Source organism: Artibeus jamaicensis, unplaced genomic scaffold, assembly GCF_021234435.1.
Source record: "Artibeus jamaicensis isolate MK-2021 breed Jamaican fruit bat unplaced genomic scaffold, CSHL_Jam_final contig_585, whole genome shotgun sequence".
NCBI classification, from domain to species: Eukaryota; Metazoa; Chordata; class Mammalia; order Chiroptera; family Phyllostomidae; genus Artibeus; species Artibeus jamaicensis.
In genome coordinates this window covers 12,947,148-12,960,746 of record NW_026521894.1, presented here as the reverse complement: position 1 = coordinate 12,960,746, position 13,599 = coordinate 12,947,148, and the positions used below count along the sequence as shown (strand labels likewise).

The window sequence follows — 13,599 nt, the reverse complement described above, 5'->3', positions numbered from 1 at the left end:
GGTTGCCATACAGTCCCAAAGCTATTCTATAGAGAATTATTCCAAAGAAATAATTTTAAATGCAGAATGAAGATTTATGTTAGTGTTTAGAAAAATGTTTATAGTAAGGAGAATAGTAAATAGAAAAGGAGAATTTTAAAATTTATTTTAAAAACATTTTGAGGAGGATTTGTATTTTGACTTAAAAAATAACTAAAGCAGAATTGTATTTGTTTACTTCTGTGTACTTTTCAAAATACTTTCACATGAATTATTTTATTTCTTGAAACCATCCTGAGTTTGAAAAGAGTAGCTCATCTCTGCTTTAAAAAGAGCAAAGGAGGTATACGTGGGTGAGATGATTACATTATCACTAAGTGAGGTAAAGTATTAAGTTATTATAGATTTCAATTATTGTTTAGTGAAAATAATTTTTATTGTTATTTTTAAGGGCATTGATGTGAAGTCAATGGGACGAATATTTGTTGGTTTGGTCAAGTGCGGGGCCTGGGGTTGTTTTGATGAATTCAACAGACTGGAAGAATCTGTACTGTCAGCAGTTTCTATGCAAATCCAGACAATTCAAGATGCTTTGAAGAATCACAGAACTGTATGTGAACTGCTTGGCAAGGAGGTACAGAAATATGTTTGAAGTTTAAAGAACCAAAGTATTTTACAAGACTGCAGTGCTCATACTCAGGCAATATAATATTCTATCTTTATTTTTCCTGGTAGCCTTGTTTCTAACCTGTGACCAGTGTGTCACGTCTTTTTACCTGTGTATTGTCTCTGAGGTTTCTCCCTGCTTTTCGGTCTCATTCTACCTCTTATCTTCAAATTCTATTGAATAATTAAGTTACAATATGCGCTAACATGTATTCAGCATTACTCTGTGATGGTGCTGTGCTTAGTGCTTTAATGCATTGTCTCATTTAGTACTGCCCACGGTCCTTTGAGGTAGGTTGTGTTTGCAGTGATGTTGAACACACTGAAAGTTAAAAGAACTGTAAAATTACTCTTTTATCCATAGTGACATTTTCACTATACAAGTTTTTCTGGGTAGGCCAAAATGTAAGACCAGTGGTAAATTATTAACAGGTTATTTACCTCATGCTTAAGCACTTGAGAAACTGTTAAGTTTTTACTTCTCTGCCATAAAATTTATTTTCTTCCACATTCATTTTTTTCTTTCCTCTCACTAAAGAGAGTAATTCTTCCTCCCAGCCAGTGCTAATAACCTTCTCGCCTAGGCTTCAGAATTTGCTTCCCAGGAGGCCTCTCTTAGTTCCCCTTCGGCTATAGTTTCAGTCTGCCTTCCTTTACCCATTCCTCCTTAATTTTTAAACAAAACCAAGTTCTTTCTTTTTTAATAATATATTATACATAATGCTATTATGCAGTGTCTGGCAGCAGTAATGCCTACTTGAGTGTGGTTAGTAGGGTAATAATATGGGTGTAATAATTTATAGCTTTAATTGGGACATTTCACCTAAAATGTCATATGGTGTGCTTGAGAGTGATATTGTTGTGTTACAGAATTACATGCTTGTGATTTTGGAATAAAAGATTTTATAATGGAAAAGGGGCACTATTTGTGCTGGACCCTGTATAGTATAATCGAAACATAAGGAAACTTTCCCTTAATTCATCTATTCTTTCAACCACTGCTCTTTCTCTTTCCTTCCCTTGATACTCTAGCCAGGTGTTCGTACTCCAGATACTTCTTTTGCCTAATTGCCCATTAATAGTGTACACATTTAATTTAGCTTCTATTTGTGCTTTTTTGAAATGCTCCTACTAGGTACTCTTACAGTAGTCTCCTCTTCCCTGTCGTAGCATTTATCACACTAAAATTTCCTCTTCGTCTTACTCAGTAGACTACAAGCTTTAAAGAGGCATAAACTATTACTGACTTCTGTCCAAAGTTGTGTTGTCTCTGCGTACTTAGCAGACTGCATAAGACAAGGAGGGGTTTCATTAAACAGATGTTGTGTGAATAGGCATTCAAAGTAGTTCCCATCTCTTAAACTTACAGCCTCAAAAAACCTGTACAAAATAGTGTTGTTCCTAAGGAGTTTATTATATGTTGAATAAGGAGATGGTAAGCACATTAGTTGTTACTTTTTTGTTAGGGTATAAGGTTTATGTGTAGATATATGGTACAATAAAATTTCTATTGGTAATGGTTTATAGTTTTAAATATTTGATCTCTGTATTTTAATTAACATTTCAGGTAGAAATAAATTCTAATTCTGGAATTTTTATTACTATGAACCCTGCTGGAAAAGGTTATGGAGGAAGACAAAAACTGCCTGATAACCTTAAACAGCTTTTCAGGCCAGTAGCCATGTCTCGTCCAGATAATGAGCTTATTGCTGAAGTTATTCTGTATTCAGAAGGCTTTAAAGATGCTAAAGTACTGGGCAGAAAATTGGTAGCTATCTTTAATCTATCTAGGTGAGTTTTCTTGTTTTAAATATTTTTATATTTTGTGGTTTTAATGATTGATTATGGTTATTAGTGAGCATTTTTCACATTTGTCCAATTTACCTATTTGGTGATTTTCATATTGGTGTTGCCTTTACATAAGGTGTTTATAGGAAAGATTTTAGTTTGAATAATAAAAGAATCTGGGCCAGAACTACCTGTTTTTTATAAATATGATAAATCTGATCTCATTTTTTTTTAGCAAAAAATGTTTTTGATCTGCTCCATCTAAACACTTACTGATCAAATTTACAAGCTGACCACTAAAACTAACTGTTTTTTGGAAAGAATCCTTTACAGTTTTTCTCATGTCTTACTTTTGGTAGTAGAGGTTGACTTCTTCTAGTTTATTAGAGGAAATGATCCAGTCAGTTAATCTGTATCATTTAAAAGATGGAACTAGAATTTCAGTACTGGAATATCTGTACTCATTTCTATTTGTCAGTAGTTATATTCTGTATTTCTTTGGATATAATGATAAAAGAATTTTTGATGACTATTTGAAATTTTTATGCTTTGATCTGGTTTTCATGTTTTTACTTAAGGGAGCTTTTGACACCTCAGCAGCATTATGATTGGGGTTTGAGAGCTTTGAAGACAGTTCTGAGAGGAAGTGGAAATCTTCTTAGACAACTGAAGAAAAGTGGCATTAAACATGAAGGTATGGTTTCTTATTCCAAATATCATCTTATTTGTTAATGTAAACTTTAATGTAGCATAGTTTTAGATTTATAGAAAAATTATAAATATACTATGTAGAGTTTTTGAATATCCTGTTCCCAGTTTTTCCCATTGTTAACATCTTGCATGAGCATGGTACATTTATCACAACTAATGAAGCAATGTTGATACATTATTTTTTAACTGAAGTTCTTAACTGAAGTTCTTTATTAGGATCTTCCCTCGTTTTTTTGCCTGCTGTTTTGTCCTGATTTTAAAATATGCATTAAATACTAAAAAGTCGTGATATATAGAGGGCTAGTCTAGTCTGCTTGTTCTTCGTCTTTAGTGCGCTAGAATCTCCTGGACCAAAACTGCTGGACTCCAACCTCAGAGTTCCTGATTTAGTAGGTTTGGATTAGAGCCTAAGAATTTTTTAGTTTTAAAACAACAACAGAAACCTTAGAAACATGTGCATTTTCTCTTGCAAAGAGATAGTATGCCAAACAAAACAACCCTGTAGAAAAACTTAAGAATATAAACAAATTGTGAAAAATATTTTTATTGATTTTAAGACCAAGAGGGAAAGAAAGGAAGAGAGAGAGGAAGAGAAAGAGAAAGAGAAAGATTTATTGTCTCACTTCTTTTATGCATTCATTGGTTGATTCTTGTATCTGCCCTGACTGGGTATTGGACTTATAACCTTGTCTTATGGGAACAGTACTTTAACCAACTAAACTACCCAGCCAGGGAAAAATACCTTTTTTAAAAAAATTATTTATTTATTTATTTTAGAGAGAGGGGAAGAGAGGGAGAGAAACATCAATGTGTGGTTTCCTGTCACACCCCCCCTACTGGGGACCTGGCCTGCAACCCAGGCTTGTGCCCTGACTGGGAGTTGAACTGGTGACCCTTTGGTTCACAGGCCAGTGCTCAATCCAGTGAGCAGTACCAGCCAGGGTGAAAAATACTTTTTAACAAATAATCACTTTAGAGGTATAGTAAAGTTGCAAAGATAACATTTTCATTGTTTTATCTTATTTACCAGGGACATTTGTCAAAATGAAGGAACTGATGGTATTACATTACTATTAACTATTAGATTTCATATGATGTTTTTTAAATTAAAAAATATATATTTTATTGATTATGCTATTACAGTTGTCCCATTTTTTTCTTCCCTTTATTTTCCTTCACCCTATATCCCCTCTCCCACCATCATTCCCCCCATCTTAGTTCATGTCCATGGGTTATACATGTAAGTTTTTGGCTTTTCTATTTCCCATACTATTCTTAATCTCCCCCTGTCTATTCTGTAACTACCACTCATGCTTATTCCCTGTACTGTTTCCCCCATTCTCCTCCCTCCTCCTCCTCCTCACTGAAAGCCGTCCATGTGATCTCTGTTTCTGTGAAACTTCCTGTTCTCGGTGTTTGCTCAGTTTGTTTTTGTTTTTTGTTGTTTTAGGATTGGTTGTTGATAGTTGTGAGTTTGTTGGTCATTTTACTGTTTGTATTTTTGATTTTCTTCTTTATCTTAGATGAGTCCCTTTAAAATTTCATATAATAAGGGCTTGGTGATGATGAACTCCTTTAACTTGACCTTATCTGCGAAACACTGTATCTGCCCTTCCATTCTAAATGGTAGCTTTTAGAGTAATGGTAGCTGGATAGAGTAATCTTGGATGTAGGTCCTTGCCTTTCATGCCTTTAAATATGTCTTTCCAGCCCCTTCTTTGTCTGTAAGGTTTCTTTTGAGAAATCAGCTGATAGCCTTATGGGAACTCCTTTGTAGGTAACTCTCTCCTTTTCTCTTGGTGCTTTTAAAATTTTCTCCTTATCTTTCATCTTGGGTGGTATAATTATGGTGTGCCTTTCACTTTGGGTAATATAATTATGGTGTGTCTTTCCTTGGGTCCATCTTTTTTGGGACTCTCTGAGCTTCCTGGACTTCCTGGAAGTCTATTTCCTTTGCCAGATTAGGGAAGTTTTCCTTCATTATATTTTCAAATAAGTTTTCCATTTCCTGCTCTTCCTCTTCTCCTTCAGGCTCCTCTATGAGTCAGATGTTGGAACATTTAAAATTTTCCTGGAGGTTCCTAAGCTTGCTCATTTTTTAAATTTTTGTTTCTTCATTCCTCTCTGGTTGAATGCTTATTTCTTCCAACGGTTCAAGCCGTTGGTGTGAGTCCTGGTTTTCTTCCCGTCACTGTTGGTTCCCTGTACATTTTCCACTATTTCACATTGCATAGCCTCCACTCTTCATCTATTTTGTGACCATACTCAACCGTTTCTGTGAGAATCCTGAATAGCAGTATTTTGAACTGTGTATCTGATAGGTTGGTTATCCTTTCATCACTTAGTTTTATTTTTTCTGGAGCTTTGATCTGTTCTTTCATTTGGGCCATATTTTTATGTCTTGGCTCTCCTCTTATGCAGTAAGGTACTCAGAAGGGCAGGGCAACCCACTTCACTGTATTGTGGTGCTGTATGTGGGGGAGTGGTTTGAGAGAGAACAATGCCCCTTGCTCAGCTCTTGGCTGGCTTTCAGTCACTTCCTCTGACACCCTCATGCAAATTGGGCCCTTCCGGTGCTGATTACTTCATCAGTGGCTTTGTGTATTTTCTAAGACCCTGTGGGTCTCTCTAATGACTTCCAGTGAGGCTGGGAATTTTTCCTGCCCCCTCTACCCTCACGGTTTTTTTCTGTCAGGAGTTTTGAGGCTTTGTTTCCCTGTGCTGGAACCCTGGGTTGTATGGTCTGTCTTGCTCCCTAGTTGTTCCTCCCATTTTATCTGCATGCAAATGTGGGACTGCCTGCTCTGCCATCTGTTGCTTTGCACAGCTGCCATGCTGTGAGTCCTCTCTGCCCTGGCTGCTTGTATCTACCCCTCCTACTGGTCTGAATGAATGTTTCTTCTTTAACTCCTTAATTGTTGGACTTCCATTCAGTTAGATTTTTCTGGCAATTCTGGTTATTTTTTGTTTTTAAATTTGTTGTTGTCCTTCTTTTGGTTGTGCAAGGAGGCAAAATGTATCTATCTATGCCTCCATCTTGGCTGGAAGTCTCTGACGTTTTATTATTATGATCCTTTCTGTTCCAGGATTGAATCAAGGGTGCCCCATTTTATTTAGTGGTTATATCTCTTTAGTCTCCTCTCCTTAGCGACAGTTTCTCAGTCTGTTTTTGTTTTTAAGACACTTATAACACAGTCTTCAAGAGTACTAGTCAGATATCATGTAGACTCTTCTTCAGTCTGTTTAGTTTCTCTCATGATTAGTCTGAGTTATGAATATCTGGAAAGAATGCCACAGAGGTGGAGTGCCCTTGTCATCACATTGTATCAGTGGGTACGTAACAAGCACATGCTGTCACTGGTGATGTTCACCTTCATCACTTATCTTAGCATTTGTCAGGGTTTTCTACTATAAAGTTATTTCCACCTTTTCTTACTCTATGTGTTGGAAAGTAGTTACTAAATCTAGTTTATCTTCAAAGTGAGGTGGCAAGGATTTGCTCCCTTTTTTGGTGGGGGGATATTATATGAAGCTGTTCTGTACTGAAGATTTGTCTCTCTTCTCCCAATATGTATTTATTAAATCATTTATTTAGCCCTGGGTAGTGTGGCTCAGTGGATTGAGTGTAGGCCTGCAAACCAAAAGGTCTCTGGTTCAATTCCCAGTCTGGGCTTATACCTGTGTGTGGGCCAGATCCCCAGAAGTGGGCATGCGAGAAGCAACCACACACTGATAATTCTCTCTCTCTCATTCTTTCTCCCTTGCCCTCTACACAAATAAATAAATAAATAAATAAATAAAATCTTTCAAAAATCATTTATTTAGATCAGTATGGATTCAGGTATATTTTATTTTCCTTTACCACTTCTTTTTTCCTTTATGTGATAAATGATTCCCCCCACCCATGGATCTATGCCTTCATGAAAGGCTGAGTATTCAGGTTTTTTATGTTACTATTAAAAACTAAGCTAAAATACTATGAAAATAGGACAGCATAGAAAAAAAAGGACTACCTGAAATTACCACAACATGGGTAGAGCTACAGGGTATTGTGCTGAATTAATGAGTCACACAGAGAAGCACAGATGCCATATGATTTCATTTATAGGTAGAATCTAAAAAAACAAAATAAACAAAAAGCTTAGAAACAGGCTCAGAGACAGGGATATTGTGATGGTTTCCAAATGAGAGTGGGTTTAGAAGAATGGGTGAGAAGGTGAAGGGGCTAAGAAATACAAATTAGTAGTTACAGAATAGTCATGGACATGTAAAGTACAGTATAGGGAATATAGTCAATAATATTGTAATAACTGTGTGTGGTGTCGTATGGGTGCTGGATTTATTAGGGATCACTTCATCAGTTATATAAATGTCTAATTACTTGGTTATACCTGAAACTCTTATGTCAAATGTAATTGAAAAATAAAAATATTAGGGAATAAAAAAATAAAAAGTAAGTTAAAACACTGAAAATAAGACAACATGGAAAAAAGGATTACGTGAAATTACTTACTTGGACTTGTAAGTGATCAAAGTATACATCTTTAAAAAGAAGCTACTTTAGGTCTTTTATTAGGTGGGCATATGCCAGGGCAATATAGTTATTTGCTTAAGTAACTAAATTACTATTTTTAAGTTGTCTCTCCCCAATGATTTTTAAGAAATATTGAAACTATACCCATAGTAAATAAAGATGGCTAGTTTGTGAGTTCAGTGCTTAAAATAAACTGTAGGGTAACCAAGTCACATTATATGTACTTGAACATAGAAATATTAAAACAGAGCAAAATACCAGGCTAAAAATAGTTTCTCGCCTTTATGACTTATCAATCAGCAGTTAATATCCTTAAAAAGTAAAAATATGGCAATCATATGAGTATTTACATTTGGTGTAAAAATAGGTTTATGAGCTTGTTTTGAGCCAGGTTAGTAACAGATTTTTGCTCCATTTGTTAGTTTTTAGTCATAGTCTGGCAGCAATACTGGTATATTTGGAGAGATACTTGAATTTGGAATTTGTTTGTTTTGGTTTAAATTCCAGCTATATAAAATAATACTGTCGTGCTCTTTCAGGTAAGTCATTAAAACCCTTAGGAATTTAATGTTCTCATATGTAAAATTAGACTAATAATAGTAATAATTTCTTACTTTACAGTTATAAAGTTCATATCAAAGTAATAAAGTACTATGCAAATATAAATGACAATAATTTTTATTATTAAAGTCTGAGCATACCTGCAATTCAAATTTTATGAAAAAGAGTTCATGACTCTACTTAGGGATACTTATTTTTCAGCAATTAAAAGATAAAGTTGCTAATTCGAGTAATAGCATAGGTCTTTAAATGTTACTAAATTGTAGTGCATTATTACTAACAATATACATATCAAGGCACTTAAATGCTATCTTTATTTTCATTAAATTCATAACTAATAATTTTTAAATGAAACTTTTTTTTTAGTTAATGAAAGTCATATTGTGGTACAAGCATTGAGGCTTAATACAATGTCAAAGTTTACATTTGCCGATTGCACTCGGTTTGATGCACTGGTCAAAGATGTGTTTCCTGGAATTGACTTTAAAGAAGTAGAATATGATGAACTGAGTGCTGCATTAAAGCAAGTCTTTGAGGAGGCCAATTATGAAATCATACCCAACCAGGTAACTCTCAAGAATGTTTTATAATATATTGATCCGTTCTCCTAGTAAATTCCTTATTATTTATCTTTATTCTTTATCTTTCAACTTACCTGTCATCTTTCAACTTAAATTTCACTTGCTCAGAGAAGCCTTCCCTAATTTTAAGTTCAGATTAGGTCACCTTGTTATGTGCTTTCATTACCCTTGTTTTATATAATTATTTAATATTTCATTGTATATTTGATTAATATTGAGTCTCCCTTACCAGTTAGTAGTCTCCATGCAAGGCAGGATCCATGTCTACTTTTGCTCACTATTTTAGTCATAGTGCCTTTTACAGAGTCTGGCAGAGAATAGACCCATTTTATATATATTTTATATATAGTTGTCAAAGTGAAACTTTGACAATTCTTAGTTCTTATTAGTAGGTCTTTCTATTTATTTATTTTATTTTTTAATACATTTTATTGATTATACCATTACAGTTGTTCTATTTCCCCCCTTATTCCCCTCCACCCTGCACACCTCCTCCCCCACCATTCCCCCCCTTAGTTTATGACCACGTGTCTCAAGTTCTTTAGATTCTATATTTCCCATAGTATTCTTGCCCTCCCCCCTATGTATTTTCTACCTACTGTCTATGCTACTTATTTTCTGTACCTTCTCCCCGCTCCTCCTTCTCCCACTCCCCTGTTGCTAACCCTCCATGTGATCTTCATTTCTATGGTTCTGCTCCTGATCTAGCTGTCCTCTTAGTTTGCTTTTGTTTTAGGCGTGGTTGTTAATAACTGTGAGTTTGCTGTCCTTTCACTGTTCATCTCTTTTATCTTCTTTTTCTTAGGTAAGTCCCTTTAACATTTCATAGAATAAGGGCTCAGTGATGGTGAACTCCTTGAATTTGATATTATCTGAGAAGCACTTTATCTGTCCTTCCATTCTAAATGAAAGCTTTACTGGATAGATCAATCTTGGATGTAGGTCTTTGGATTTCCTGACTTGGAATACTTCTTTCCAGCCCCTTCTTGCCTGTAAGGTCTCTTTTGAGAAATCAGCTGACAGTCTGATGGGAACTCCTTTGTAGGTGACTGTCCCCTTATCTCTTGCTGCTTCCAGGATTCTCTCCTTCATTTTAATCTTGGCTAATGTAATGATGATGTGCCTTGGTGTGTTCCTTCTTGGGTCCAACTTCTTTGGGACTCTCTGAGCTTCCTGCATTTCCTGGAAGTCTATTTCCTTTGCCAGATTGGGGAAGTTCTCCTTTATTATTTGTTCAAATAAGTTTTCCACTTGTGGCTGTTCCTCTTCCCCTTCTGGTCCCCCTATAATTCGGATGTTGGAACGTTTAAAGATGTCCTGAAGGTTCCTAAGCCTCTCATTTTATTGAATTCTTGTTTCTTCATCCTTTTCTCTTTGGTCATTTTTTTCTTCCTTCTGGTCCACTCCTTTGATTTGAGTCCCAGTTTTCTTTCCATCACTATTGGTTTCCCGTGTATTTCCTTCATTTCAATTATGCCTTCATATGTTTAGCCTTCATATGTTCCTCTAATTTGTGACTAAAATCAGCCAGTTCTGTGAGCATCCTGATCACCGGTGTTTTGAACTGTGCATCTGAAAGTTTGGCTATTTCTTCATCGCTTAGATTTATCGGCATTGGGGCTGTGAGTTGTTCTTGAGCCATGTTTTGATCTGTTTGTGCCTGTTACATATGAGGAGTGGAGCCTTAGTTGTTCACCAGGGCAGGGCCACCCAGGTCACTGGTTTGTGATGCTGTATGTGGGGGCAGGGTCAGAGGGGGACAATGGCGTTCCCCTCTGCTGCTTCCCGCCACTGGGGCCTTTGCGGTTCGTCTCGCTCTTGGCTCCTTCACCAGTTTATCTGTGAGCAAAATGTGTGACCGTGGTCAGCCCTCAGTGGGTCCACCTGCTACTCCACCTGGGATCCACCCACGGCTGCTGGCGCACCTGGGTCACTTGCCCGGGTGGGTCCCCTGGATCTTTCCTTCCCGACCCTGCTCTGCTGCTGGCTCTGCCCCTCTTACTGGTTTGGCTGAAGGGTTTGTTGTTGTCAGACTTCGTATAGTTCAATTTTCTGTGGTTTGGCTGCGTTTTTGTTGCTAAAACTTTGTTGTTTTTAAACTTGGTTGTGCAAGAAGATACAGTGCTTCTACTTATGCCTCCATCTTGGTGGAAGTTTAGTAGGTCTTTTTGCATAGCAGAAGTACACGTTCAAAATGAACACTTTCTTGTTTTTTTTTTGAGGGAGATAATTTAAATTAATGAACAAGTGAATAAAATAATATATTTGATGAATGAGTGAAGAACATTTTATTATGAAGAGCATAATAAACATGTTATATGTCAAATAACAGAAAACATACTGTTTTCTTTTAAGGAAATGTTGGATTTAAAGGTCACATTGTAAATGTGTTTAGATTCACTTAGGTATATATATTTTTTATTTAAGGCTTTCTCCTCCACTGAGGAAATCAAAGGATAATTTATATGTTTGGAATAAAGTAACTGTTATAGAATGAGAGCAGAACTGTATATGATCATATACTATAATCATATGTGAACATGTTCCTTTTCTACTAGATCAAGAAGGCTTTAGAATTGTATGAACAATTACGCCAGCGGATGGGAGTTGTTATTGTTGGTCCAAGTGGTGCTGGGAAATCAACTCTTTGGAGAATGTTAAGGGCAGCACTTTTTAAAGTTGGCAAAGTAGTCAAACAGTATACCATGAATCCCAAAGCTATGCCAAGACATCAGTTATTAGGCCATATTGACATGGATACAAGGGAATGGTCTGATGGCGTTTTGACAAATAGTGCTCGCCAAGTAGTACGAGAACCTCAAGGTTGGTCCTTACTGTCTGATTCATTGCTTTACTTTAATTGTAGAGGAGGATAGATCTTGTCTGTAACGTTATTTTTACCAGGTCTTACACATGACCAGGAACTGCATTTTAATGATGTATGGTGATATTTTACTTTGGGGGGGCTGGAGAGGTACTATCATTTTAACCTATATTCTAGCAACTTTTATTGTAATATTAACTCAGTAATCTGGGTATATTGAAATTCACAGCTAGATTAATTTACTGAAGAAATATGTTGATACATAATGCCTTATAAATAAGCAACATGACAAATTTTTATTTAGTGTTAAAACTGGTGTTTGTGCACTTTTTCACTCATCAGTTTGAATACAGTGTTTTAAATAACTTTGAAAATCTAATTCATAAAACAGTAGACTTCAAGGTGTAATTTTTGTGTGTGTGTGTGTGTTTAAGGGAGTTTTGGGCCAGAACTAGAGAAGTTTCCGTACTTTTTGTTAGGTTATAATTTAATTATTGTTGTTTTTTTAAGCCAGTGAGTGAAAGCACTCTAACACATTGAAAAGGATTTTCAATGTACTTTTTTTTTTTATTTTCAGTGTTGTCAACAATATTAGAGTAAGTAGAAACCAGATACTACCCATACTCATTTCTTACATTTTTATTGGTGATATTTTTCTCTTTGAATTGTTTCGAAGATTCAAGTACAGCTTGAAACCACTCTTATTTTAAGAGGCATGGGTAAAAATGATTGGTCTTATGGAAAGAGGTGTATATACAACTTGTTCCCTACTTCTTTTTTGTATATCAAATACATTAGGCAGTGGTAAATTTTTCAAATTTGTCATGTAGGGCACTAAAGAGTGGGTTATCAATATTTTCTAAAAGTGATGATATATACCAAGCATTCACACATTCTTATGACATGGTACAAGACAGGTCTGAAGGATATCTCACAAGGTTATGGGAATAGAAGTACTTAAGTCTTGCATGCTATGTTTTCTTTAGTGAGATTTCAATTCTGTATGTTCATAGATAAATAGAACATTGGTATGTAACTGAATCTTTGGCTGGCTAAGCCAGGACAGTCCATGGATTCTCTTGCACATTTGTAGTACAGATTTACATGAAAAATTTCAACTTGTTAAACCTTTTTGTTCTTTATATTTAGCTTCAGTCATATAAAATAATGTTTATGGAAATTACTTCTAAAGAATAAGAAAATTAGTTGATTCCTTATTTTTAATTTTCATCACTACTTATATGTTTATTCTGTCTTTACTTATATGGTTTGAAAATAGATGTCAGCTCATGGATAATCTGTGATGGTGATATTGATCCCGAATGGATAGAATCTCTGAATTCGGTTCTGGATGATAATCGGCTACTTACTATGCCCAGTGGAGAAAGGATTCAGTTTGGCCCAAATGTTAACTTTGTATTTGAAACTCATGATTTAAGTTGTGCCTCACCAGCTACAATATCTAGAATGGGAATGATCTTCCTTAGGTAAAACATAAAAGCATTTGCATATGTTATATTAGAATATTTTTCAATTATTGTTTTGGTTTCATAGCTAAGTAAAATATGTGCTGTATGAATAATGTGTAATTTGTTTTCCTTGTTTTTATTAACATTTTTTGTTAGGTTTCAATTCTTTCAGGGAATTTCTGGATTACTGTGATTGAATTATTTCTGCAGTGTAGTTGTATCACAATTACTAAATGATTATTTTTGTTTGCTTAAGTGAAACAGCAAGTATTTAATTTCTTGCTGTTTCAAGAAAAAAGCCTTCTTTTTTCTGTTATTTTTATTTAAATATTATGGTTGAGCTTAGAGAAATGAACATACTGGTTATCAGCTAGAGACTAATAATATAAAGCTGAGTGTTAATATTTTAATTGGAGTATGTCAGATTTATAGAATTTGAGGATTAACCTAAGTTTAAATGATTTTAAGTTCCAACCTTTAATTTTA

General features: G+C 35.3%; 1 protein-coding gene across 2 annotated transcripts in view; it reads left to right on the top strand.

Annotated features, from left to right (window-relative positions):
* The window catches only part of DYNC2H1 (dynein cytoplasmic 2 heavy chain 1), a 317,131-nt gene that overhangs the window by 60,300 nt on the left and 243,232 nt on the right, over positions 1 to 13,599 (top strand). For both annotated transcript variants that reach the window (XM_053670464.1, XM_053670463.1), the window contains exons 34-39: positions 431 to 613; positions 2,213 to 2,436; positions 3,012 to 3,127; positions 8,606 to 8,805; positions 11,379 to 11,643; positions 12,924 to 13,131. In XM_053670464.1, the coding sequence (XP_053526439.1) occupies positions 431 to 613; positions 2,213 to 2,436; positions 3,012 to 3,127; positions 8,606 to 8,805; positions 11,379 to 11,643; positions 12,924 to 13,131 (1,196 nt within the window). The remainder of the gene's footprint in view (positions 1 to 430; positions 614 to 2,212; positions 2,437 to 3,011; positions 3,128 to 8,605; positions 8,806 to 11,378; positions 11,644 to 12,923; positions 13,132 to 13,599) is intronic.